The following is a 24868-nucleotide window of genomic DNA, read 5'->3' on the forward strand; positions in this document are numbered from 1 at the left end:
TAAATAATCATATAAAACAAACATAACAGCACAAGTAGATTTTAAAATACTATTAATGGTTTAATATTAATTATAAAAACTAACAATATTGTTTCGATAAATAACCAATAAAAAAGGCATAAATAAATAATAGATGAATTATAAAATTAACATAAAATTAAAAAAATATTTAATAATAAATATAAATAATAAAATTCAACAACAAAATATAAATATTGCATTAAAAAATAATATATTTATAAATGTTTTATAATAATAAAAAAAGAAAAAAATAAAGTTTAGATTTAAAAAAGTATGTTAATTTTAAATGACTACTTTTTTAAATTAATAAAAATTTTATTTATTATATTATTATTATTTAATTATTTTTCATTTTCAATCTCTCAATCATTACCGTCATCACCATCATCATGTAATTATTTTTTTTTTTAAAAATATTTTTAAAAAAAAAAAAAAATTATTAATATTTTTATTAAATTTTATAAAAGTAAATTATTTTATTTCAAATAATGGAAAAAATGAAATTAATTGTGGTAGTTTTGGAAATCCATGTTCAGATTTAATTTATTTATTGGAAAATAATTTATTGGTAAAAGATTATAATATCAGTATTTATTTCTTTCCAGGGTTGTATAACCATAGTAAAACAGCAAATATTACCAACTATAAAAATGGGTTCAATCTAATTGGTATCGGTAATAGAGACAAAACTATAATAACAACAAAACCTAGTATTAGAGGGTTTTTATTAATAAATTCAACCGTAAATGTAGTAGGAATATCATTTAAAAAAATTTATATAACAAGGAATTTATCTCCACCTTTCATTCCAAAAGGTATTATACCAGATCAAACCTATAGTGAATATTTAACAAAGATATATTTTACTGGTTCTGGAGGAGCTTTTCAAGGTATTTTTAGTAATATTTTATTTTCAAATTGTACTTTTAGTTATAATCGAGCAAGAAATGGAGGCGCTATTTTTACAGTAGCATCAAATTTAACTGTAGACCATTGTATTTTTAGTTTTAATGTGGCTGTTCATAAAAAAACAAAAGGAGGTAATGGGGGAGCAATTGCAATAGGTCCGTTAAGTGTGTCCAAATTTTATAGAAATACTTTTCACAATAATCGAGGAACAAATGGTGGTTCAATAATACAAACAAATAGTGTTCTTTATGATTATGAATCCTCATACTATTACAATATAGCTTCAAATGGGGGGGTTAGTTTAATTTTCAATTCATCAACATATACAGCTTTCAAAACCAACTATTTTTATAATAGTGCAAATCTTTCTGGGGTTTCAAATTTAGATACATCAAACGCACTATATTCGAGTTGTAAATTTATCAATAATAGGGCACTCTTGTATGGAGGGGTTTTTTCAATGCTAGACTCTTCGTCACTATATGTAACTACATCGATAATTCAAAACAACTATTCACCATCGGCAGCAATAGTCGAAAACCATGGAACAGGACCTGCAATATTTATTAATAGTCACATTTCTTTTTCAGAAGATTACAAAGTACCTGGTATTATACAGTCCATTTTTTCAATATCAAATTTTAATTTTTTACAAATCAAAGACTCAATTGTTAGAAAATTAACTGGTACAACAATATGGTGCAATTCAAACGCAATCATTTCCTTATATAACGTAACTTTTAGTGAAATAAATGGTAAAATTGTGAATATTCATTCTCAAGGATTTTTATTTGCAACCTCGTGCACTTTTTCAAATAATATTTTCAAAGACTACTTAATTGTGTTAAGAAATGGAGCCATATCCATAGTTTCAAGAAATAGTTTCTTATATAACTCTGGTTCATCTATAATATTTAGTACATACAATTCATCAATATTTTTAATAGAATGTTGGTTTTTAAACAATACAATGAAGGAAGAAATTGTTATAGCACTCAAGGGATACACACTTGAAATTCATAATTCTATGTTCAAGGGTAATGTAGGTCATGTAAGGGGTTGTGTGGTTTACACTGACCAGTGGGGTGTTTTAAAATCAAAAAACAACTACTATATAAACAACACTGGAGTTAATGGTGCAATATTTTATTTTTCAACAACACCAATCTTATGGAGCTCTGATTTTAGTGGTGAATTTATAAATGACACATTTCAAAACAATAAAGCTTTAGCCGCCGGTTCAATAGTATATTACTCAAGTGATGTTAAAATAAATTATACATGTACCAATTGTTTACTCGAAAGAAACTATGCAGGATATGGTGAAAACATTAATTCAAACTACTTTTCGTTCTTTGTGCTTCAGGTTTCAAGTGTTCAATCGAATAGAGAATTTCCATCAATAATTTATGCATATGACCATTTTGGTAACTTGATAAAAGGTAGAAATGATATAATATTTACTGTTACTCCACAATGTTTAAATTCAAATATCAGTTTAGAAGGAATAAAGGGTAGTATAATTCAAACAAATGGTATTACAACACTCTATAATTTAAAAGTTAATCAAGTGCCCGGTACAAAATGTAATTTAACCTACAACTCTTTACCAATGGAAGGGAATTATGGTCCAATAAATAAAAGTATAAACATACAGGAATGTACATGTAATACACAAATATTTGATGTTAGTAGTACTACTACAGGTCAAGTTTATGAATGTCTATTGGTTAAGGATATATCAAAAATTTCAAAAATTGTAATTTGTTTAATAACTGGCATTCTGGTATTGTTTTCATTCACCTGCTTAGCAATTACAATTATATACATTAATGAAAAGGTTATAAATGTTGGCAATATTATATTTCTAATTGTAATTATCATAGGATGTCTAGTACTATGCATAATGATATTTATATCCATAAAGGTATCAAACATAACTTGTATTCTTTCAACATTATTACTACCACTGGGATTAGGAATGCTCTTTACAATGGCTCTTCTAAAGCAATACAGAATTTTTAAACTTTTCAAATATAGCGATTTTTTAAAAATAAATACAGATAATTTAGAAATGATAAAATATGGATCAATCATAATGGGACCAATTATAATTTTAATTATTATCGGTTTAATAGCATTTCCAGTTAAACCCAAATACTTTTTCGACTTAAACTACAAAACTGCAACATATATGTGTCACTCCAATAAATGGTATATATTTTCAATTGTAATTGCAGTATACGACCTAATCATATTAATAATTTCATGTATTATATCAATCAAATCAATTCGATATCACTCAACACCAGGTACATTTTACGAATCCCTTTTTAACTCTCTTTTAATTTACAACTATACATTAATCTTTGTTGTAATATTACCATTATTTTATGTTTTAAAATCAAATCCAACAACTAGTTTTCTTGTAGTTTCCATTGGAAGTATAATAATTGTGGCAGTGACATTATTTTTAATTTTTTTACCAAAACTTAATTTTTTATTTAGAAAAAAAAAGATTGTTTCATCATTAAAAAAAGTTATAGAAACTCAGGAAAGAGAAATAGAAAGAAATAAAGATCTACTAATATTTTATAAAATGTATTTAATAGATAGAAATCAAACAGATAATCCAATATTTAATATTCACGAAACTTTTTCATCAGACGAAGAAAATGATCAAGAAAATAATTTTGAAAATATTAATCAACTAAAAAAAGAATTTAAAAAAAGAAAAAAAAAATATAAAAAAATAAATAAAAAAGATTCTGATGAAGGTAATAATGAAACAGTTATACCTTTTAATAGCAATAATACCAATAATAATAAAATAGATAATAAAAATATACCCGAATATGGAAATTTTAAATTAAGTACACCAACACTATATCAATTAAATCAAAAAAAAAATCGTAAAAAATCAAACAATAAGAAATCAAAATCTACCAATTGTAGCCCAATTATTTCAGAAAATAATTTAAGAAGAAGGATATAATATTTAGTTTAATTTAAAATAAATAAATAATAATTAAAAGAATATAAAAAATAATATTTATTTAAAAAAAGTAAAAAATAATACAAATTTAGTGTGGTGGGGGAGTGTGTTAACACACTAAATTTTTTTTTATTATATCAATGGAAACACATCCAATTTTTTTTCATTTATTTAATTTTTTTTTTTTTTTTTTTAAATAAATTAATTGAAACTTTTTTTTTTTTATATTAAATTATTTTTCAAATTTTTTATTATTTATTATTTATTCACCCACTATATTAAATAAAACCTATGTAATGATTATTATTTTACAATTAAAAAAAATCATCAACAAAATAAAAATAAAAAAAAAAGATGATGAAAATCATATATATAAAAAAAAAATATAAATAATTTTAAATAATCTAAAAATAAATATAAATATTAATAAATAATTTTAATCATGGTATTTAAACAATTTTATTTTTTTATAATATTATTTTATTTGTTAATATTAATTTGTACAACAAACACATTAAATAATAATTTTAAAAATTATAATAATATTAAAGAAAAAAATAACAAAAAAAATTTTAATAATAATAATAATAATAATAATAATAATAATAATAATAATAATAATAATAATAATAATAATAATAATAATTATAATAATTATAATAATTATAATAATAAAAATAATTTTAATAGTAATATATATAATGAAAAAGAAATTAACGAATATTTAAAGGATAATATAAATAATTTTAAAAATAAAAAATTTTTTCAAGATTTTCATAATAATAATAATTTTAATAATAAAAAAGAAAAAAAAAAAAATTACAAAATCAATATCGAAAATAATGAAATCGAAAATAAAAAAGCTGAAAAAGAATTTAAAGAATTAATGGAAAAATATAAAAATAAAAATAAAGAAGAAATTTATTATAATGGTGAAATATTTATAAAAAAACTACAAAAATATATAAAAAAAATAAATAATAAAAATGATAATAATATTAATAATAGTAATAAAGAAATATTAACAAGTACTAATGGGCCATCTTTAAGAAGTTTAATAAACACATTAACAAATAGCTATGATACACAAATAAGGTTTTTACCATTTGCTCCAAGAGATTTTATAAATCCGCATAATCCTACAAATGTTAAGAGTAGAGCATTAGGAATTGACGATAGACAACTCATTACCGATAATGTATTCTCCGGCTATAGCGGTATATTAGGTTTTACTCCAACTCCTTATGCAACAGATAGTCCCCAATTATTTGAATCCAGTGAAATTGTTAACCCTGTTAATAATTTCGGTCTAGCTTCATTTCAATCACTATATGATATTATATTTCAACAGAACAATTATTTCAGAAGCTCAATAGAATTAAGCATAAATTTTCTTTTAAATGAAGTTTTCTTTCAAGAACTTTTTAATCAAAATAATAGAATAGAAGATCAAGTTGAAAAAATGAAACAAGTATTCACAGAAATAGAAGAAAGATCAACAGGAATCAGATTTTATTTTATTTCAGTAAATGGAACAGATAACGAAGATTGTGGAACAGATTATTTAGCTCCATGTAGTGATGTCAATTATGTATTGTCCAAAGCCTACCCATTCAGAAGGGGACGTGATATTATCATTTTCTTTTTTCCAGGCACTCACTATATCAAAACAACAATAAGTATCAAAGGATGGACCAAAGTTCAATTTGTTGGTTTGTTTGGAAGTAATTCAACAACCATTACAATGCCGGTTACAACTGAAGAAAATAAAAGAATATTTTTCTTTAATAATACACATGTTCATATAATTGGTTTAACATTTGGAGATACATACAGCAAAGAGAATCAATATGTTGGAATTTTTGACACAAATGATTTTAATACTGGAACAATTATGGATGCTCGGTTATCAATTTTAACTGTTTTACTATGCACCTTTAGAAACAATTCAAACAAAGACTCACTAGGTACTTTATTTGCATTCTCAAGTAATATTACTATATCCAATAGCTTATTTGAAAACAATGTTGCAGGAATTGGCTCTTGTTTATTTTGCTGCGCTTACTCAACTTGCATAGTCAGTAACTCTACAATTCGTTCAAATATAGCCTCAAGCTTTGTAGGAGGTGGAGTGGTTTCCTCACTATCAACAACTTATATAGATATGTGTGAATTTATCAGTAATAGAGCAACATTGGGTTCTGGTATTGTTGTGGACGGTGGATATGTAATTATAAATACAACCACGTTTACTAACAATGTAGGTTTAGCAGGAACATCTATTCAAATATTACCAAATACTATTTCATATATTAGGAATTGTCTTTTTTACTACAATCTGGCTGTTTATTCAGGTGCTTCTATTTTTATTGGTAGTGATAGTATTGTAATAGTGTCTCTCTGTATATTTACATCAAACTTTTCTCCTGGTGCTTCAAGCATAGAATCTTACTCGGAAAAACTTGTAATGGTGGAAGAAAGTGTTTTTTTGGGTGTTAATCCACCTATTATTAATTCAACATGTCAAATTTCAATTTCAAGTCCATCTGCATTTGTATTTATTAGAGAATCAGTATTTAGCAATCATACTTCAGTTTTATTTTCTTTAGCTCATCCTTCAATTTTATACTGTTTATTTACAAAGTTTACTTGTATGTATAACATTCTTTTATTATTATTATTTTTTTTTAAAATTTTGTTTTTTATTAATAATTTTTTAGATAATGCAAATAGAATAGTAAACTCTTTTAATAATGGATTGGTTGTATTTGGATCATGTCGCTTTTATAAAAATAGAAATCAAAAATCCGATGGTATATTTAGATTAAATAACTTATCAAATGCAATTTTTTATGATTTACAAGTTTATGATAATACAATTTCATCATTATTTGAAAGTTGGTTCAACTCTACGGTATTTTTATTTACATCAAATATAACAGGAAATACATTCAGATCCGGTTGTTTTCAAGTTGCATTTTCAACAGATATCTATGTAGACAATGTTATTTTCTCAAATAACACTTGCTTTAATGGTTGTCTAATACAGTCAGATCAAACAGGTGGTATATCAGTTACAAATACATTGCTATATAATAACACTGCAGATTATGGAAATTTAGCAACTTTTAGAGACCTATCTTACTCACAAGCCGAATGTAAACCATATTTATTTCAAAATAATACATTTGTCAAAAATCACGCAAATATAGCAGGTGCAATAGTTTACTATGTGAACGAAGTAGTTTGCGATTACAACTGCAGTGCCTGTATTCTATATAATAACACTGCCGATTTTGGAAGCAATATAAACTCTGGTTTTGACACCTTCTCTGCAACGTTGCCCAATACAATCCCACCATCAATCATTCGTCCAATTATTATACAAACATATGACCACTTTGACCAACCATATTTAGGAAGGAGCGATATTTCTTTTCAACTTTCGATTTGTGAACAAATGAGTCTAACTGGTGTAGTTTCAACAAGCTCAAATAACAAAGGTATTAGTGTTTTTTATAATGTTAGAATTAGTGGTGCCCCAGGAACACACTGTAACTTAACAGTTTCTGCCTTTACAACTAATTTTAAAGCTATCAGAAGAGACTATCCAATAACAGTAGTAAATTGTATTAAAGGCCAAGAACCATATAACATTGGAGGTCCAAACTCGTATTATTGCTTAACTGATGTCGGGAAAACCCATTTTTCGAAAATTGTTATTGGCATTGCAGCAGGTATAGTCTCACTACTTGTATTATCCAGCGCCATAATGACATTTATTTTTAGAAAAAAAGGTATCATACGTTACTCAAATCCTCTATTTCTTTTAATAATTATCATTGGTTGTGTTTTTGGTTTAATATCAGTTTTTATATCATTCCAAACATCTTCTCCGACATGTACAGTTAGAATGGTTTTAATTCCTTTGTTTATATTTACAATAACTAGTGCAGTTTTTATAAAGCAATATCGTGTTTTTCAATTAATTCGTGGTGTTGAAGAACTTCAGGATCTATCAATAGAAAATAGCTTTCTTTTAAAAGTAGAAAGTGCAATTTTAATATTTCCAGTAATATTAATTATAGTATCAGGTTTTGCAACTACAATGCATAAAGTGTACACATATGACCTAAATAGGGAAACAATTCAATCATATTGTTATTCAAAAAACTATTATATAATTTTTATATTTTTAGCACTTTACGAATTTTCAATATTATTACTTGGTTGTTTTTTAGTAATCAAATGTAGAAAATATAGATCATTTCCGGGTACGTTTAATGAATTTTTTTATATTGGTATTTTAGTAAGTAATAAATAATACAGAATAAATAAATAATTTATAATATTATTAATTTAAAATTTTTTTAAAAAAAAAACTATAGATTTATATTTTAACCCTTATATTAATAATTACAATTCCAATTGGTTTTGCATTAAATTATAGTTCTTTAACCGATTTTTTGGTATATAATATTCCAATATTAGTTTTTATTGTGGCAATTATAGGTTTATTATTTGTACCAAAATTTTATTTTTTATTTAGAACGAGACAAGTTATCGATAATGTAATTATTTTTTATTCATAATTATTAATTTAATATAATTATTAATATAAAATTTATCTTTATTTTATTTAGTTAAGAAAATTAATAGAAACACAGGAAGAAATTTTAAAAAAAAACAAACAAGTTTTATTTACATATGGAATGTATTTGGATGACAATAGAAATGATATTATAGCATTACATGAATCTTTTTCAGATATTTTAACTTCAAATAGTAATGATGACAATACAAGTGATATAATAAGTGATGATTTTACATTTGCCTCTCCAATACAAAATATTAATAATAATAATAATAATAATAATAATAATAATAATAATAATAATAATAATAATAATATAGATAATAATATAGATAATTTTGATAATTTACCAATACCAATAAATAGAAATAATAATAATTCAAGTAACGATAGTAGTAGTGATTTTTCATTTAGTTCAAATAGTAACAGTAATAAGAAAAAAAAAAAAAGAAAAAATTCTTTAAGAACTCCAATAATTAGTAACAGAATAATATCACCAAATTCTTTAAATGGAATTAAAAAAAGATCAAAGTCTAACCAAAACTCTCCAAACTTTGATTAAAAATAAAATAAAATAGGTTTTTTTTTTTTTTTTTTAAAAAATATCTTTTTTTTTTTTTTTTATTTTTTATAATTTTTTTTTTATTTTTTATTTTTAAAAATCTTTTTTTTTATATTTTTACTTTGCATATATATTAATATTTGTAATTTTAATAGATAAAAAATGAAATATTTAATTATTTGTTTATTTTTTATGTTAATGGTTTTAACAATTAACTGTCAAAATCATTCATCCTCATCTTCATCAGAAACAGTAATTGATATTTCAAATTCGGATATTTATTATACAGGTAGAATGGATACAACCAATCCTGATTACTATACATTTGAATGGTCTGGATGTCAAATTACTTTAACTTTTACAGGAACAAAAAGCATAAAAGTAGTTTTAGATAGTGCTGGTGATAATTGGTTTGATGTAATCATAAACAATGCTCTTTATGGTGCTTTCAATGTTAGCTCCACCCCACGTCAAATGTATAATATCATTGGTCAAAACAATTTAAATCCATCTCAAACATATACTCTTGTTTTATCAAAGAGAACCGAAGCTTCATTTGGGCCAGTTAGATTTTATGGTTTTGTTGTTGATAGCACCTGCTCAACTAAACAATACTCACCACCAACAAATCGTAAAATTGAATTTATTGGTGATTCAATTACATGTGGATACGGTGATTTAGGTACTTCACCATGTCCATTTACACCAGATACAGAAAATAACTATGTGTAAGTTTACTATTATTATAAAAAATAAAAAAAATTACTAATAATTTTTAATTTATTTTTAATAGAACATATGGAGCAATTATAGCAAGAGAACTTCAAGCTGAATTATATTTAGAAGCATGGAGTGGTAAAGGTGTAGTTCGTAATTATGGTTCCCCAACTAGTACCTCGACCCAAACTATGCCAGATTTATATCCATATATTCTCCCAACTGATACAACAACTAATTGGGATTTCGATTTATTCCAACCAGATGCTGTTGTTATTAATTTAGGTACAAACGATTATAGCACTCAACCAGCACCATCACAAGAGGTATTCCAAAATGGCTATATTAGTTTTGTAAATAGTTTAAAAAGCAATTATCCAAACAAACCAGAGTTCTTTTTAGTTTGCGGTCCAATGATAGGTCAACCATGTTGTCAATATGTTAAAAATGTATCATCAATTGTTGGTGCCACTTATATTGATCTTGAAGGTATTCTTACCTCAGATGATATTGGTTGTAATGGTCATCCAAATGAACAAGGTCATTCAATTATGGCCTCAATTGCTTCACCTATAATCCAAAAGACTCTTGGTTGGTAAAAAAATATAAAAAATAAAAAAAGTATAAAATAAAATATTTTTTTTTTTTTTTTTTTTATATAGACTATATTTTCATTTCAGTTAACTTTTTACATTTTAAATCTTTATTAATTCTAATTACAATAATAATCCAATTCGTCAATTAATTGTAATAAATTCCATCTTTTTTCATTTATTTCCTTTTGAATAAAAGATAAATTAGTAACAAGCTCGTTACTATTTGGTTTTTGAATTGATTGGATCTCTATTGTTGAAAACTTTGGATAATCTGAGTCTAAAAATAAATTACAAACATAACCTGTTGGTAATTGAATCGACAACTCACCATATTGCTTCATCTGGCGATTAACTTTATAACGCAGCGATACATCTTGAATTTCGGACTCTATTGAATAATAGTTTGAAATAACATTTTTAACTTCATAAATCAACTCTGTTATTTCACTAAATGATTCTATTGGTGATATACTTGAGTCTAATACTATATCTTGAATAACTTTATTTAACTCTTCGATATTAGGTTTTAAAGTATAGTTGCTAATTTTAATTAATTGATTCTTTTTCTTTTTTTCAGACAACTTGTTTGTATAATCTAATAAATTTATTTGATTTTCCAAAGCTAATGTTAAAATATGTGAATTTCTTGAGTTACTTAATCCTTTTATTTCAAATTGTAAAGAATTTAAATCACCTTCTATATTTGAAATAAAATGTAAGTCATTCATTGACTCCATAAAACCATTAAATTTTTTATACCATTCTATTGAACTATTGATTTTTTCGATTTGTTGTTGCTGAATATTATTATTATTATTGTTATTGTTACTATCATTTTCTACTTTTAAAATTAAATTTAAAAAGGTGTTGGTATTATTTTGATTTTGACTATTTTGATTGAAAAGTTTATTTATTTTTTCGATGTATTCACTTGCTTTTATAATTGAGTTTTGTAAATTTATTTTCTCTTTTTCAAACTTTTCATTTAAATCTGAAAATCTATTTATAATTTCAATTATGGTTTCAAATAATTTCTTTGTTTTCTCTTTATTTTCATTAAAATCTTTCTTTATCTCTTTTATTTTATCTTCTAAAATATGAACACTTTGTTGACTCGGTGTTGTAATTTGTGTTTCACTAATAATTTCTTTGATAAAAATTTGTTTATTTCCATTTTCAATAAAATTCCATTTCATTTTTGAAAAACAATCCTATAAAAAAAAAAGTAAAAAAAAAAAAAAAAAAAAAAATTAATAATAAATAATAACAACTTTAATATAAAATAACCTACTTTAACTATACCCAATTCTTTTTCTATATTATTTAAATTTTTTTTATCAAAACCATTATTATAATAATAATCCAATATACCATTGTTTAAATGATCCACTTCGTCATTATATTTGATTAAAAGTTCACTAACTTTATTTATAAATAATATATCATCATTAATTCTGTTATCTATCATTTTTATATTATTTGTTTTTATTATTAATATTAAAAAAAATTACAAAAAATAATATAAAAAAAAAAAATTTTAAAAAAAAAAAAAAAGAGGGAAATTTTTTAAAATAGTTTAATTTTGTTGTTTATTAAAAAATATTTATAATTTAATAATATTTAAATATTATTAAAAATAAATAATTTACTTTATTTTATTTATTTTAAAAAAAAAAAAAAAATTATTTTTTTTAAAAGTGTATTTATATGTTTTTGAAAAAAAAAAAAAGAAAAAAAAAAAAAAGAAAAAAATACAATAGTATTTAATATCTTTCTTTAGTTTAATAAATTAAACTTTAATTTCATTTTCAATTTTAATTGGTTTCTTTTTGATATAAATAGATTGGCTCTTTTTAATAACTTTTTTCTTTTGGACTTGATGAATTTGGATTGGTTTCTTTTTTGATTCTGCTGCCAAATATTGAGTGATGGAGATTTCAGGTAAAGGTGGAAGATTTCTTGGTTTTCTAATGACAAGAATACGTTGACCATTCTTTGTTGAATGACTTTTACTTTGTAATGAATAGTATGAGGATAAACCATGGATAATGATTCTTTTTGATGGGTTTGATTGGTTGTATTCCATTTGTTTGATAGATGAATTTTCAAGAAATTCAAGGATTTGTTGTTCAGTTTCTTGAATGAATAAATTATCCAAAAGGAATGACTTTTTAAAGAATGGTCTTAAGCTCTTTCTTAATTTAGAGAATAATTGTTCGCCATCAGCAGTTGATTCATTATGGGCATTCTTGGTTTGTTGTTGGATAGAGTCAATTAATTCTTCCTCTTGGTCGCATGTGATATTAACCATATTGTCAAAGTAAAAAGTAGAATTTTGAGAATCTTGATAAAATAGAGTGTTCTTTGATTCTGTAAAAGAGTAATCCATTTCAGCATTAATATTATCTCCAAGACTACCGGCTGTCTTTAGAAATTGGGTATTTAAATAACGGTTAAATCTTTTAGTACCTGGTTTACCTGGACTTTCTCTAAATGCTAATGAATCCCTATTTGATTTAGATTTCTTTTTTGTAGCAGCAGAACGGACACCATTATTTGTATTAAATTGAAAACCAAAACTATCATTATATTGAACTTTAGAAACTCTTGATGATGTTAAAGTTGAGGTTTTCTTATCTGATTCATCATTAATTTTCATTCTTATTATTTATTTTATTTATTAATTAATTATTTAATGTTTTAAAAAATGAGAGTAAAAAAAAAAAAAAGGTTTTATTATTTTATTTTTTGGAGGTTTTAAAACTTATTCCACCCTTTAAAAAAGGTTTTTTTTTTTTTTTTTTTTTTTTTATTATGTCTCTATTAATGGATTGATACTCCTTTTTTTCATTTATATTGTTCCAAACAATAAAAAGAAAAGTTAAGGATACCTTACTACTAATAAATTTAGCAAATAATAAAATTAAATAAAAAATAAACTTTTTTTTTTTTTTTTTTAAATTATATTTTTTAACTGTTTATATAATTTCCTTTAATTCTAATAAAAAAAAAATTATATATTAGATTAATTAATTATAAAAATACATACTGTTCCCAAAGGATTTCAGTAATTCTTTTGATTTCTGAGTTGGCCATTGTTTATTAATTTACTATTTATTTATTTGTTTACTACAAAGGTTTATATATATAATTATTACTACTAAATAAAAATATGAATAAAAAATTTAAAAAATAATGAAAAAAAAGAATATTATTATATTTTAATAAATATTTATTTTATTATAATAATAAAGTGTTCTGTGTGAAATTATGTGTAACAGAAAAAAAAAAAATATTATTGGAAATTTAAATTTTAAATTTTTAATGTGTATGTTTCAAAAAAAATATTGGTGTGGTGTGGTTTTGTGTTAAAATACAGTTGATGTAAAATTTAAAATTGTTTTTTTTTAGATTATAAATATTTATGTGTGGATGTTATGACTATTATTTGTTTTTTGTCTTTTAAAAAATTATTAAAATAAAAAAAAAAAATAAAAAATAAAATAAAAAAAATTTTATATATCAAAAATTTCTCATTTTATTTTATTATTTTTTTATTTTTTTTTTTTTTTCTTAAAAATTTTTTTATTTTTTTTTATTTGTAGTTTTATTTTTTTTTATTTATTTATTTTTATTTTATTTTTTTTTATTTATTATTTTTTTTATTTTTTTATTTTTTTTATTTTAATATATATTTTTTTATTTTTTTTTTTATATAATAGTTTTTTTTAAAATTTATTTATTTATTTAAATAAAAAAAATAAAAAACTAAAAAAGAAAATGAAAATGAAAAAAAATTAAAATTTTTTTTTTTTTTTCATTTTTTAAAAAATTTATTCAAAAATGATTTCATCAAATAAAATAATTTCTTTTATAAATATAAGAAATTATTCAACAATCTCAAAAAAAAAGATATTGATTTGTGGAAATGATATCCCTGGTTTATCTTTGGGTAGTGTTATTTTAAAATTAAAAATTAATAACCAAAATATTCATACTAACCAATTTTTTTTAATTTAGCACTTTTTTTAAAAAAAAAAGGTGTTTCGAGTGAAATCGTTGACAGTGGTAATAATTCAAAGAATGACACAGGTATTGTTTTAACCAATAATTGTTACAATGCTTTTAAAAATAATGGAGGTGGAACAGTTGCAGATGAACTTTTAAATAATAGTACTCAATTAAATGGTATTGGTTACTTTTCAAAATATGGTCAATCATATGGATTTTTAAACTTTTTAGAATATTTTAAAAACATCCAACCATCAAATTCAATAGTATTTTCAAGTAGTGAATCAAAAATTAAAGAAATTTTAACATCGCAATGCATTCAAAGTAATAGAGGCGAAGGAAGTGTATCATTTAAAAAAGGTTTAAAAATTAAAAAAATTTCAGAAAATGAAAAACAACAACAACAAACACAGCAACAAGAAGAAGGTGATGGTGTATTTATAACATTTTCAAATTCACATATAAAAGTTCATTATGATATGGTAATTGGTTCAAGTAATTGTTATGAATCACAAGATCCAGTTCGTGAGTATTTATCAGATAAATTAGAAAAATCAACAATTCAAGATTCATTGTTTGGAAAAGAGTCATCAATGTTACGTTATTTTAGCACAGTTATCAATAATACAGCAGAGTTATCACCACCAATTATCACTACTCAATTCCAAAGAGAAAAGAAATTGACCTCTTTTATTTTACCAAACAATAAAATTGCACTCTCTGGCTCTTTCCTTAAGAAACAATTAAAACAAAATGAAATTGATAATAATAATACAAACTTTAAAAATTATGTTTCTGGTGAGTTTTCAATTTTTGAAGATTTAGGTGCTCATAATATTGTTTCACTTCAAGATGTAAGTAATCATTTTTCATTATATCACTATTAAATTGACATTAATTTTTTTTTTTTTTAGAACCAAACTGAATTAACATTAAGTACAATTAGCGACTTTACTTTTAAATCATATGCACACAATTCATTATGTTTAATTGGTGATGCAGCTGATAAATTACCACAGGATAATTTATTTGGTACAGTTATTGGTATTGAAGATGCAAGTAAATTGGTTCAAATAATTACAAAAGATGAGGAATATAAAAGTATTCCAAAACAATTACAAGAGTTTAACAAAGATAGAGTCACTAGAATGGATCAACACATGAAAGTTTTTATGAATGATAAAAGATCAATTTTCGACTATCATTTCTTATTACTTTTATTGGGAAAATATTACTTGAAAATGGTTTATTCAGGAAAAAGTCAATACAAAAGATTAAAAAATTTAATTTCAATTTAATCAAAAAATAAATAAATATTTAAATAAACAATTCACACTTTATTACATATATATGATGATATTGTATATTTGTAAATTAACAATTTTTTTTAAACCTTTCTCAATTTATAGGTATATTATAGGGGTGTCACAAAAAAATCATGATTTTAAAAATTTTTTTTTTTTTTTTTTTAAATCTTTATGATTATTGGCCCTTTTTGATAATTTTTTTCTAAAAAAGAATGATTGGGGGGTTGTGGGCATGTGTATAAATAATTGTTTTGTTTTTTTTATTAATTAATTTTTATTTTTTTTGAATTATTTTTTTTTTTTGAATTATTTTTTTTTTTAAAATAATAATATTAGTTGTTTTTTTTAAACAAATTATTTAAACAAATACCCACCAAATAGTTGAAATTAAAATGATAGGAAATATTAAAGTTGAAAGTGAACCAATTGGCAGTATTCCAAGACCATCATCATTAATTAAGGAAATAAATGATTTTAGAAATGGTAAAGTTGAATTACAAACATTAAATAAAGATATAAATTTAGCTATAAAGGAAACAATTGGTGAATTTATTAAGACTAACCAAAGGTAAATATATTTTTTTTAAAAAAAAAAAAAAAGATAATTGCTAATATTTTTTATTTTCTTTAAAAATTCATATTTTAGTTGTATTTGTGATGGTGAACAAAGTAAAATTTCATTTATTGGATATCCAATATTTGGATCTAATCAGTTTAATGGTGATGGTTCAGTTTATTTTGATAGAAAAGATGAAAGAAAGTCTGTTGATCCAAATGTTGCAGTTTCAATTGACTTTTTAGATGGTCATTCCCGTCATATTCCAAAATTAAATGGTAAAAACCTTCCATTCCGTTATGCTAGATATGCAAGTGATTTCGTCAAAGAGGCTCTTCCTAATTGTGGTGGTGTTCCATATAAACAAGCTATAATTTCACCTTCTGCTTTAATGTTGGTATACCCATCTGATCCAATTGAAGGCTATTCTCGTGATCAATTCATTGGTGATCTTTTGAATGAATGTGAAAAAGATATTCGTCAATGCTTTGAAGCTGGTGCTAGTTTTGTTCAAATTGATGCTACTGAGCTTAGACTTTCGTTAAAACTTGACCCATCTGGTTCTCTCTTTAATGCAATGATTGGCTTGATTGCAACACTTCTTTCAAGATTTTCTGAAGCAGAATTACAAAAGATTGGTATCCATGAATGTAGAGGTGGTGATTTTGGTTCACCACATAGTGAAACAGTAGATATCACCAAAGATTTATTACCAGGTCTCTTTTCTCTTCAATTAGGCAGAGTCTTTATTGAATATGCCCAAGAAAACAATAGAGAAAAGATTTTACAAGTAGTTTCTTCCCATATAAAACCAAACCAAAAAGTTTTCTTTGGTGTAACTAGAATTGATAGAAATGTAGAATCAGTTGATGAAATTAAAAAACTAGGACTTGAAATTGCAAACCATATTTCTCCAAACCAATTTGGTTTATGTGATACATGTGGTTTTTCACCTTTCTTTGATGGTGAAGCTGTACCAAGAGATGTTGCTTTTAAAAAAATGTTAAATCGTTCTGAAGCTGCTAAATTATTAGAAAATAAATTTAATAATCAAAATTAATAAAATTTTATTTATATAAAAATTTTGATTTTAAAAAAATTATATATGATTATCGATTATTATTTTTTTATTTTTATTTTTTAATTATTGATTATTATTATTTTTAAAATTCATAGAAATAATAAAAGACAAATAATTGAATAGTAGTGAATGAGGGGGGTGTTTGTGTGACGTGTGTTATAAAATATTACCTTACAATTCCAAAATAGTTTGTAGAGACTATCATAATTATTTTTTAAAAAAAGAATTTGAAATGTGAATTATGTAATCAAAAAAAATAAAAAAAAATAAAAAAAAATAAAAAAAAATAAAAAAAATAGAAAAAAAAAAAGATTTTTATAAAAAATAATAATTTAAAATTTAATAAAATAAAAATTTATTTTTTTTATTTTTTTTTTCATTTTTTTATATTTTATTTTTTTATATTTTAATTATTTTTATAAAAAAAAAAAAAGGTATTTATAAATAAATAAATAAATAAATAATATTTAGCTAACTACCCCCAAAATATTTTATTTTTTCTATTTTATTTATTTTTTCATTTTATTAAATTTTTTTTTTTTTTTTTTTTTTTTAACTATAATTTAAATTTAAAAATTTTTTTTTTTTCTTTTTAACTATAATAAAACAAAATAACTTTAAACTAATCTATTATTTATTTCAATATTAATAGATAAATATATATTATAAAAAAATTAAACTTATAAATAATAATTTATTAAATAAAGGTTTTAAAAACTTTTTATTTTCAAAGCAAACAAGAAGAAACTTAACAAAAGAAAAAAATATTTTTAATAGTAATAATAATTCACAAAAATTAAATTTTACAACAATTATAAATAAAAAAATAAAAAATAATTTTTCAAATTTACAAAATAATCTTCTAATGTTAAACTATTTTAAAACATTTTCAATTTGGAGAACTGCCCCAACCCAAATTGATATAGAAAATGCAGAAAAAAAAATTTTTTCGAGTATGTTTTATAAAAAATAAAAACTTTTTTATGCACATTATTATACTAATTGTTTATTTCAATTTTATACAGATTTAAAAACAGAATATGAACAAAAATTTATTGATATTGGTAATGGACAAGTAATAAATACTATTAAAATAGGGGATAAAGGCGAACCAATAGTTTTAGTACATGGATTTGGTGCTGGAATAGGTCTATGGTGTTGTAATTTAGATTTTCTAAGTAAATACTATACAGTATATGCCATTGACCTTATTGGATTTGGACGTAGTTCAAGACCTGATCCAGAACAAATTAAAACACTTGACGAAGCTGAAAATACATGGACAGAGTCTATAAATGAATGGTCTAAAAAAGTTGGATTGGATAAATTTCATTTAGTTGGTCATTCTTTAGGTGGTTATGTCAGTGCATGTTATGCATTAAAATACCCAAACAAAGTAAATACACTTTTATTATGTGACCCGTAAGTTTAATAATATAATTTTAAATTTTATATATATATGATATTAATTTTTTATTATAAACTATTTTATAGATGGGGATTACCAGCCAGACCAATAGATTTCGAAGAAAATTTAACAATGCCAAAACGTTTAATTTCAAAATATCTATCAATTGATGCATCTTTATCCATTGTTAGAAAAATGGGTCCAAAATTAGTAAGCAAATTTAGAAGAGATCTTTTAATGAAATTTCAACATGTTTTCCCAATTGAACCAACAGATAATACTGAAAATATTATTTCCGATTATATTTATCACTCAAATTCATTAGAGCCTGCCAGTGGAGAACATTTATTCCGTATGGTAAGTTTGCCATTTGGTTATGCTTCTTCTCCACTTTTCGAACGTATGAAGCAAATCGACTCAAATGTAAACATTTCATTTATTTATGGTGAACACTCTTGGATCGATCCTACACCTGGTTTCCTTCTTCAAAAAGAAATGAAAAATATAAAAAACATTCACATGTTAAGTAGAAGTGGCCATCATGTTTATATTGATAACTTGGATGAATTCCATAATTCAATTTTAAATTCAATACCAATCTCTAATGACTTAAAAGATTTATTTAATAATAATAATAATAATAATAATATTTTATTTTCAAATACAGTAAATAATACAATTTCAAATTTAAATTTAAATACAACAACAAAATCAAATGAAACTATTATTACACAATCTGCTTCCACCTAACTTTAAATAAAAATTGTAAACTATTAAAATAAAAAAACAATTATTTAATTTTTAATTTATAAATTGTTAAAAAAAAAAGATAAAAAAAAATATTTGTAAAAAATTATTTTATTATAGAAATTAAATTTTGTTGTGTAAATTATTTACATTTTTTTTATTATTTTTTTTATATTATAAGAAGAAATCTTTAAATATATGGTTTGTGTTTTGTTGTTATAATTGTTTATTTTAATAATTTAATTAAACCTTCAATGGCAGCTGGAGAAGCACCTATTTATAATTTAAAAAATTAGTATTAATAAATATATACAGTACACAATTGCTCTTTTAAAATAAAAATATCCTACCTGTTTTACGATCAACTTCGACTTTAGTTCTGAAAGCAACAAAAGTTGGGACACCAGTGACACTTGAGGCAAGTGGTAAATCATGGCATTTATCAACATCAACTTTAATAAAAGCAATTTCTGGGTTTTCATTAGCAAGTCTTGAAAAGACTGGAGCAATTGCTCTGCATGGGCCACACCTGATTTATTTTATAGATTGAAAAAGTTAGATAATGATCATTTAAAATTTTTTTTTTTTTTTTTAAAATATAAATACCAAGTTGCAGTAAGATAAACAATAGCAACATCGGCAGAAGCAAAGATTTGGTTATATTCTGTGGTATTTTGTGGTTCTGAAAAAGTCATTTTATTTGTGTAATATTTATAAATATATTTGTGCGAAATTAAAAAAAATGAAAAAAAAAAAAATTTTAAAATTTTATAAAAAAAAAAATTATAAAAAATTAAAAAAAAAAAAAAAAATAAAAAAAAAAAAAAAAAATAATTATTATGAGAAGGATTAAATTATTCCTTTTGGAATCTATAACATTCTTTTTTTTTAAAAAAAATAATTTTAAAAAATAATAATTTTAAATTCTAGAAATAATTAAAATAACTTTTAAATCAATTATATAAAAGGATATTTTAATTATGGTTTGGCGATTAAAAAAATAAAAATTATTTTTTATTTACTTGTTTATTTTTTTAATTATTTTATTTGTTTTATTTATGAAATTACATAATAATTTTATAATAGTTTTCCAATAATTTTGGTTCTTCTTCAGGAGTACAAGGGATGGTTGGATAATGTTTATCACCTTTTATAAATGTTGATGAAAAAATTTCATCCAATTGGGATTCTAAAATTTGATTTGTTCCTCTAAGATTTTGTATAACAGCTTTGGCCCAAATAAAATAACCTTGAATAACATCAATGGACCATGATGGTGGTGCATTGGTTTGAATATCGGATAAATTAAAAAGTTTGTCGGCTAATTTAACAGATTTTGCTTCTTTACTAATATGTTTAGCGTGTTCAATTTGGTGTCTTTTTCTATCGGCTTTTGATTCTGATTTATCATCGGTAACTTCCATTACTATTGTGGCAACCTTTCTACCAAACTCTTTAACAAGTTCTTCTTCTGTTGTGTTGGTATCTTCAACTGTATCGTGTAAAATTGCAGCTTGAAGAATATCAAAATCATTTATACCAGCTTGTGTTAGTTTATATGTAACGCCAATTGGATGGTTTATATAAGGTGTTGAGTGTGAATCTTTTCTTCTTTGATCTCTATGCTTTTTACAAGAAAAATCAATTGATTTCATTAAATTTAATAAATTATTATTAATATCCATTTTATTTATCTTTTAATTAAATTTTTTAAAAAAAAAAAAAAAAAATTTTTAATTTATATAAAAAAAAAAAAAAAAAAAACATTTAATTTTATCAAATTTTTATTTTTTTATATTTTTTTTTAAAAATATTTTCTTATAAAATTATAATATTTTCATTTCAGAATTAGAAAATCATTCGTTTAAATTAAAGATGGTTTTTGAACCAATATTTACAAAAATTTAGTTTGATAATGAATACTAATAATTAAATACTATAATTAATATTCCCAATAGATGATCATTTTTACACCCAATAATCAATACTATTAATTTTAATTCAATAATTATTATTATTATTATTATTATGCCTTAAAGTGGAATTTTAATAGGTATGAAATAAATATTATAATTTAATTTCATTATAAATTATCTTAAATAATTAAGGCCCCAACCACCTTTTTTATAATATATAGAGTATAATGATGGTGTTTTTAGGAACAAATAGGATACTATTTTCAGATTTTCATCTTCATCACCAAGATCAAAAAATATTATAACCAAAAACATTTTTTCTTTTTATTTTTTTTTATTTTCTTTTCTAAAAAAGTAGGTTAATTATTTATGGAAAGATAATTAATTTTTATCTTTTTATTTTTATTATTTTCTTATTTTTATTATAATATTATATTTTAATAAAACTATAATAAATAAAACAAAAAGACATAGTCAATTTGAAAAAATAGAAATAATTTATAAATTTATGAAGATGGAATTAACCATTCAAAAAGAAGAAATAGTTGGATGCAGGTAATCAACAATTGAAGGGATTTTGAGAAATTATGCAATAAAAAATGATCCAATTAAACCTAAAAAATATCCAGGTAGTAAAATAACTATGAAAGATTAAATTGAAATGGTTATAAAAAATTTATTATCGGATGGGACATGTCATAATATTCTACAAACTAAACTATATCTTTGGAAGAATTATAATGAACAACTTTTAATTAACACAATAAGAAGTTCACTCCATTACCAAGTTATTACATTTGAAAATTTGAAATGTAAGCATTATCTCACAACAAAAACAAAGAGGTAAAGATATCAATGGCCATACAATTTAGTGACTGTGCAGTGGAAGATTGGAAAAGGGTAATTTTTGCAGATGGAACTTGAATTGAACGATATTTTTATAAATTAGAAATTAAAAAAATGGATTTAAGGTAAAAGATACCATCCAAATGATATTCTATCAAGAAAGAGACCAACTGGAGTTTCAGTGAATGCATGGAATTGTGCTTCAATGAGAGGTGTAGGTTCAATACCATTTATTTATGAACATATTTTATGGTACTGAATGATAATTATGATCAAGCTTGGCGATTATTGCTTTAATGTTTAAGATATTAATGTTTTACAAGAGAACTGTCCAAATAATAGTTTTGAAATTTTCAAAAATTTAACAATAACAATGGAGTTGATGTTATATTGATCCCAAAATACTCTAGACCTCAAAATTTAGGCTCCGATCCGCCAAATTTTAATATTCGATTTTTTATTCAACCAAGTTTTAATATTCGATTTTCAAGTGAATCGAAAAATTAAGAAAGAAACCTAATAATCAACGAATCATCCAATATTTGAATGAATAAAAAAAAAATAAAAATAAATAAATTAAAAAATTCATGGTTAAAATTTTTTATTATTTTTGCAAAATGCTGATGTCAATTTTATTGTAAGTACAAAGAATGAAATTTTATATGATAGAAACAATAAATGGAAAAAGTAAAAATAATATAATAAAACATAGAAAAATATAATAAAGCTGTCAAAAATATTGTCAATGGTGAAAATTCATACACAAAATAAAATATTGGAAGAAAAAATTATAAAAAATTTTAATTAAAGACATTTTAAATTAAGAGAAAATTATAAAAAAAAAAAATTTAATTTTTATTTTTCTTCTTTATCTTCATCTTTTTTTGATGACGATTCTTCAGCATCTTTGGGAATATCCTTTCTTTTTTTTAAAAAGGGAATGTTTAAGTCTAATAAATTAATATCAAACAAATCTTGAATGTTTTTATTTACCCCACCCAAATATCTATCTTTACCTTCATAGTAATCAGCCACTTCAAACATTGAAAACATTGGAATTTTTCCATCTTTGCTAAGCTTAATGCCCCTAAAAAGAGTAATAAATGTATCCAATGTTTCACGTAGTTCAATATAGACCTTTAAGAAATTTTGACGGCATTCATCACAACATCCTTCTCTAAAAGGTTCAGGGTTGAAAAAGTCATCTTTGACATAGTAACTATCTTTATAAAAATTACAACTATTGCTAGAGTGAGACATAATAACAAATAAAATAATTATAACAATAAAACAATATTTATATTTATCATTTTTTTAAATAATTTTTTAAATTAATTTTTAATTTATTTAAACTACAAGTGTGTTAAATTACTTTTTTTGAATTATTTTTTATTTTTATTTTTTTAACCCCAAACTACAAATGTCGGTAAATTATTACAAATTTTTTTGAAATATGCTTAAAACTATAAGTGTGTATAAAATTTTATTTTATTTTATTCTTTGAACTAATTTTGTTTTTATTTTATTTTATCTTTATTTTTATTTTTCTAAATGAATTTTTATCTTTTAAGTAGTGTATTAATAATCATCAAAAATATTAATAAAAAAATCATAAAATGGAATATATTAACTATTTAATTTGTACTATTATTAATCTTTTAATATGGCTACACTTTCATATTTTATAGCTTATTTCTTTTAGTTGCTATTTTTATTTTATTAACTATCCTAAAATTCAAAAAAGAAATTATTGTTATACTTTTTTCTTGTTACATCCGATCTAATATTTAATATTTAATAAAAAATGTTTAAAATTGGGAAGCATTAGGTTGGCCTTTTTTATGTATACATATTGATGATGATACATAATGCTTATATTTAATTTGTTTTTTAAATGTTTCATTATTATTTATTATTTATAATTCAATATTAAAAATAAAAAAATGTTCTAAAAAACTAAAAAAAGTAAAAAAAGAAAAAGAAAAAAATTGCATTTTTTATTTTCTTAAATGTTTATTTAATAAATTTATATGAATAATAAACTATTTTTATTTAAATTTTTTTTTTTTATATAATTTTAATTTTTGATTAATTTAATTAATTTTGATTAACTATTCTATATACCCTAAAACTTAAATGTAATGTAGTTATTATTATTATTATTATTATTATTATTATTATTATTATTATTATTATTATTATTATTATTATTATTATTATTATTATTATTATTACTATTTATTATGATTACTTTTATTATAACATTATTTGTTGCTATTCTTCTATTATTACAATTATTTCTATTATGATAAATAGATAATATATTCCAATACCTTTTACTTTTACTGATAAAAAAATTCCGAATCACCAAACCAACATAATCTAATGCAATACAATCGATTCCAATTAAATTCATTCCAATCAATTCCAACCTAATCGAAACAAGTCATCATTTTTACTTTTATCCTTTTTTCCTTACAATCTGTCTTATTTATTTAATTATATTACTGAATGTTTTAAAAATTGCCAAATATATGTTTTTTTTATTTTGGATAGCTAAATAACCCAACTAAAAATATTATACCAATATCAAAAACATAGT

General features: G+C 22.3%; 11 protein-coding genes across 11 annotated transcripts; 6 read left to right on the plus strand and 5 right to left on the minus strand.

The window, feature by feature from the left end:
* Positions 1-294: 294 nt before the first annotated feature.
* On the plus strand, positions 295-3925 carry DICPUDRAFT_81373 (uncharacterized protein; the record flags this gene model as incomplete). The annotated part of the gene is made up of 2 exons (XM_003290596.1): positions 295-412; positions 489-3925. 2 exons carry the CDS (start codon positions 295-297, stop codon positions 3923-3925), a joined length of 3555 nt encoding a protein of 1184 aa, XP_003290644.1.
* A 281-nt stretch (positions 3926-4206) lies between these two features.
* On the plus strand, positions 4207-9081 carry DICPUDRAFT_98759 (uncharacterized protein; the record flags this gene model as incomplete). Its single annotated transcript, XM_003290597.1, has 4 exons — positions 4207-6576; positions 6646-8234; positions 8314-8496; positions 8569-9081. Exons 1-4 carry the CDS (start codon positions 4368-4370, stop codon positions 9079-9081), a joined length of 4494 nt encoding a protein of 1497 aa, XP_003290645.1. The 5' UTR covers positions 4207-4367.
* A 198-nt stretch (positions 9082-9279) lies between these two features.
* On the plus strand, positions 9280-10397 carry DICPUDRAFT_37730 (uncharacterized protein; the record flags this gene model as incomplete). The annotated part of the gene is made up of 2 exons (XM_003290598.1): positions 9280-9809; positions 9875-10397. The coding sequence occupies 2 exons, from the start codon at positions 9280-9282 to the stop codon at positions 10395-10397; spliced, it is 1053 nt and encodes a 350-aa protein (XP_003290646.1).
* Positions 10398-10510: 113 nt separating this feature from the next.
* Positions 10511-11862, minus strand: DICPUDRAFT_155181 (uncharacterized protein; the record flags this gene model as incomplete). Its single annotated transcript, XM_003290606.1, has 2 exons — positions 10511-11605; positions 11686-11862. The coding sequence occupies 2 exons, from the start codon at positions 11860-11862 to the stop codon at positions 10511-10513; spliced, it is 1272 nt and encodes a 423-aa protein (XP_003290654.1).
* A 116-nt stretch (positions 11863-11978) lies between these two features.
* On the minus strand, positions 11979-13053 carry DICPUDRAFT_98760 (uncharacterized protein; the record flags this gene model as incomplete). Its single annotated transcript, XM_003290607.1, has 1 exon — positions 11979-13053. The coding sequence occupies one exon, from the start codon at positions 13051-13053 to the stop codon at positions 12184-12186; it is 870 nt and encodes a 289-aa protein (XP_003290655.1). The 3' UTR covers positions 11979-12183.
* Positions 13054-14243: 1190 nt separating this feature from the next.
* On the plus strand, positions 14244-15694 carry DICPUDRAFT_17837 (uncharacterized protein; the record flags this gene model as incomplete). Its single annotated transcript, XM_003290599.1, has 3 exons — positions 14244-14346; positions 14415-15259; positions 15320-15694. Coding segments are annotated over 3 exons (1323 nt in total), but the record flags the coding sequence as incomplete, so codon positions are not given.
* Positions 15695-16088: 394 nt separating this feature from the next.
* Positions 16089-17369, plus strand: DICPUDRAFT_92524 (uncharacterized protein). Its single transcript, XM_003290600.1, has 2 exons — positions 16089-16280; positions 16359-17369. The coding sequence occupies exons 1-2, from the start codon at positions 16105-16107 to the stop codon at positions 17326-17328; spliced, it is 1146 nt and encodes a 381-aa protein (XP_003290648.1). The 5' UTR covers positions 16089-16104; the 3' UTR covers positions 17329-17369.
* A 612-nt stretch (positions 17370-17981) lies between these two features.
* On the plus strand, positions 17982-19537 carry DICPUDRAFT_49330 (uncharacterized protein). The gene is made up of 3 exons (XM_003290601.1): positions 17982-18302; positions 18375-18771; positions 18844-19537. Exons 1-3 carry the CDS (start codon positions 18215-18217, stop codon positions 19505-19507), a joined length of 1149 nt encoding a protein of 382 aa, XP_003290649.1. The 5' UTR covers positions 17982-18214; the 3' UTR covers positions 19508-19537.
* Positions 19538-19621: 84 nt separating this feature from the next.
* Positions 19622-20223, minus strand: DICPUDRAFT_49331 (uncharacterized protein). The gene is made up of 3 exons (XM_003290608.1): positions 20111-20223; positions 19855-20033; positions 19622-19777 (listed from the first exon to the last, which is right to left on the minus strand). Exons 1-3 carry the CDS (start codon positions 20197-20199, stop codon positions 19731-19733), a joined length of 315 nt encoding a protein of 104 aa, XP_003290656.1. The 5' UTR covers positions 20200-20223; the 3' UTR covers positions 19622-19730.
* Positions 20224-20374: 151 nt separating this feature from the next.
* Positions 20375-21189, minus strand: DICPUDRAFT_155188 (uncharacterized protein; the record flags this gene model as incomplete). The annotated part of the gene is made up of 2 exons (XM_003290609.1): positions 20375-20384; positions 20573-21189. The coding sequence occupies 2 exons, from the start codon at positions 21187-21189 to the stop codon at positions 20375-20377; spliced, it is 627 nt and encodes a 208-aa protein (XP_003290657.1).
* Positions 21190-23121: 1932 nt separating this feature from the next.
* On the minus strand, positions 23122-23526 carry DICPUDRAFT_155190 (uncharacterized protein; the record flags this gene model as incomplete). Its single annotated transcript, XM_003290610.1, has 1 exon — positions 23122-23526. One exon carries the CDS (start codon positions 23524-23526, stop codon positions 23122-23124), a length of 405 nt encoding a protein of 134 aa, XP_003290658.1.
* Positions 23527-24868: the final 1342 nt, after the last annotated feature.

This window comes from Dictyostelium purpureum (genome assembly GCF_000190715.1).
Source record: "Dictyostelium purpureum unplaced genomic scaffold DICPUscaffold_233, whole genome shotgun sequence".
Classification (NCBI taxonomy): domain Eukaryota; phylum Evosea; class Eumycetozoa; order Dictyosteliales; family Dictyosteliaceae; genus Dictyostelium; species Dictyostelium purpureum.

Excerpts from the sequence above, each read along its gene's own strand:
- DICPUDRAFT_92524 (XM_003290600.1), top strand. The coding sequence starts at position 16,105 with ATGATAGGAAATATTAAAGTTGAAAGTGAACCAATTGGCAGTATTCCA. Across the intron at positions 16,281-16,358 it reads TTTATTAAGACTAACCAAAG|TTGTATTTGTGATGGTGAAC; the intron begins GTAAATATATTT and ends TTCATATTTTAG.
- DICPUDRAFT_49330 (XM_003290601.1), top strand. The coding sequence starts at position 18,215 with ATGTTAAACTATTTTAAAACATTTTCAATTTGGAGAACTGCCCCAACC. Across the intron at positions 18,303-18,374 it reads AGAAAAAAAAATTTTTTCGA|ATTTAAAAACAGAATATGAA; the intron begins GTATGTTTTATA and ends AATTTTATACAG. Across the intron at positions 18,772-18,843 it reads ACACTTTTATTATGTGACCC|ATGGGGATTACCAGCCAGAC; the intron begins GTAAGTTTAATA and ends ACTATTTTATAG.
- DICPUDRAFT_49331 (XM_003290608.1), bottom strand. The coding sequence starts at position 20,199 with ATGACTTTTTCAGAACCACAAAATACCACAGAATATAACCAAATCTTT. Across the intron at positions 20,034-20,110 it reads GTTTATCTTACTGCAACTTG|GTGTGGCCCATGCAGAGCAA; the intron begins GTATTTATATTT and ends AAAATAAATCAG. Across the intron at positions 19,778-19,854 it reads CGAAGTTGATCGTAAAACAG|GTGCTTCTCCAGCTGCCATT; the intron begins GTAGGATATTTT and ends AATTATAAATAG.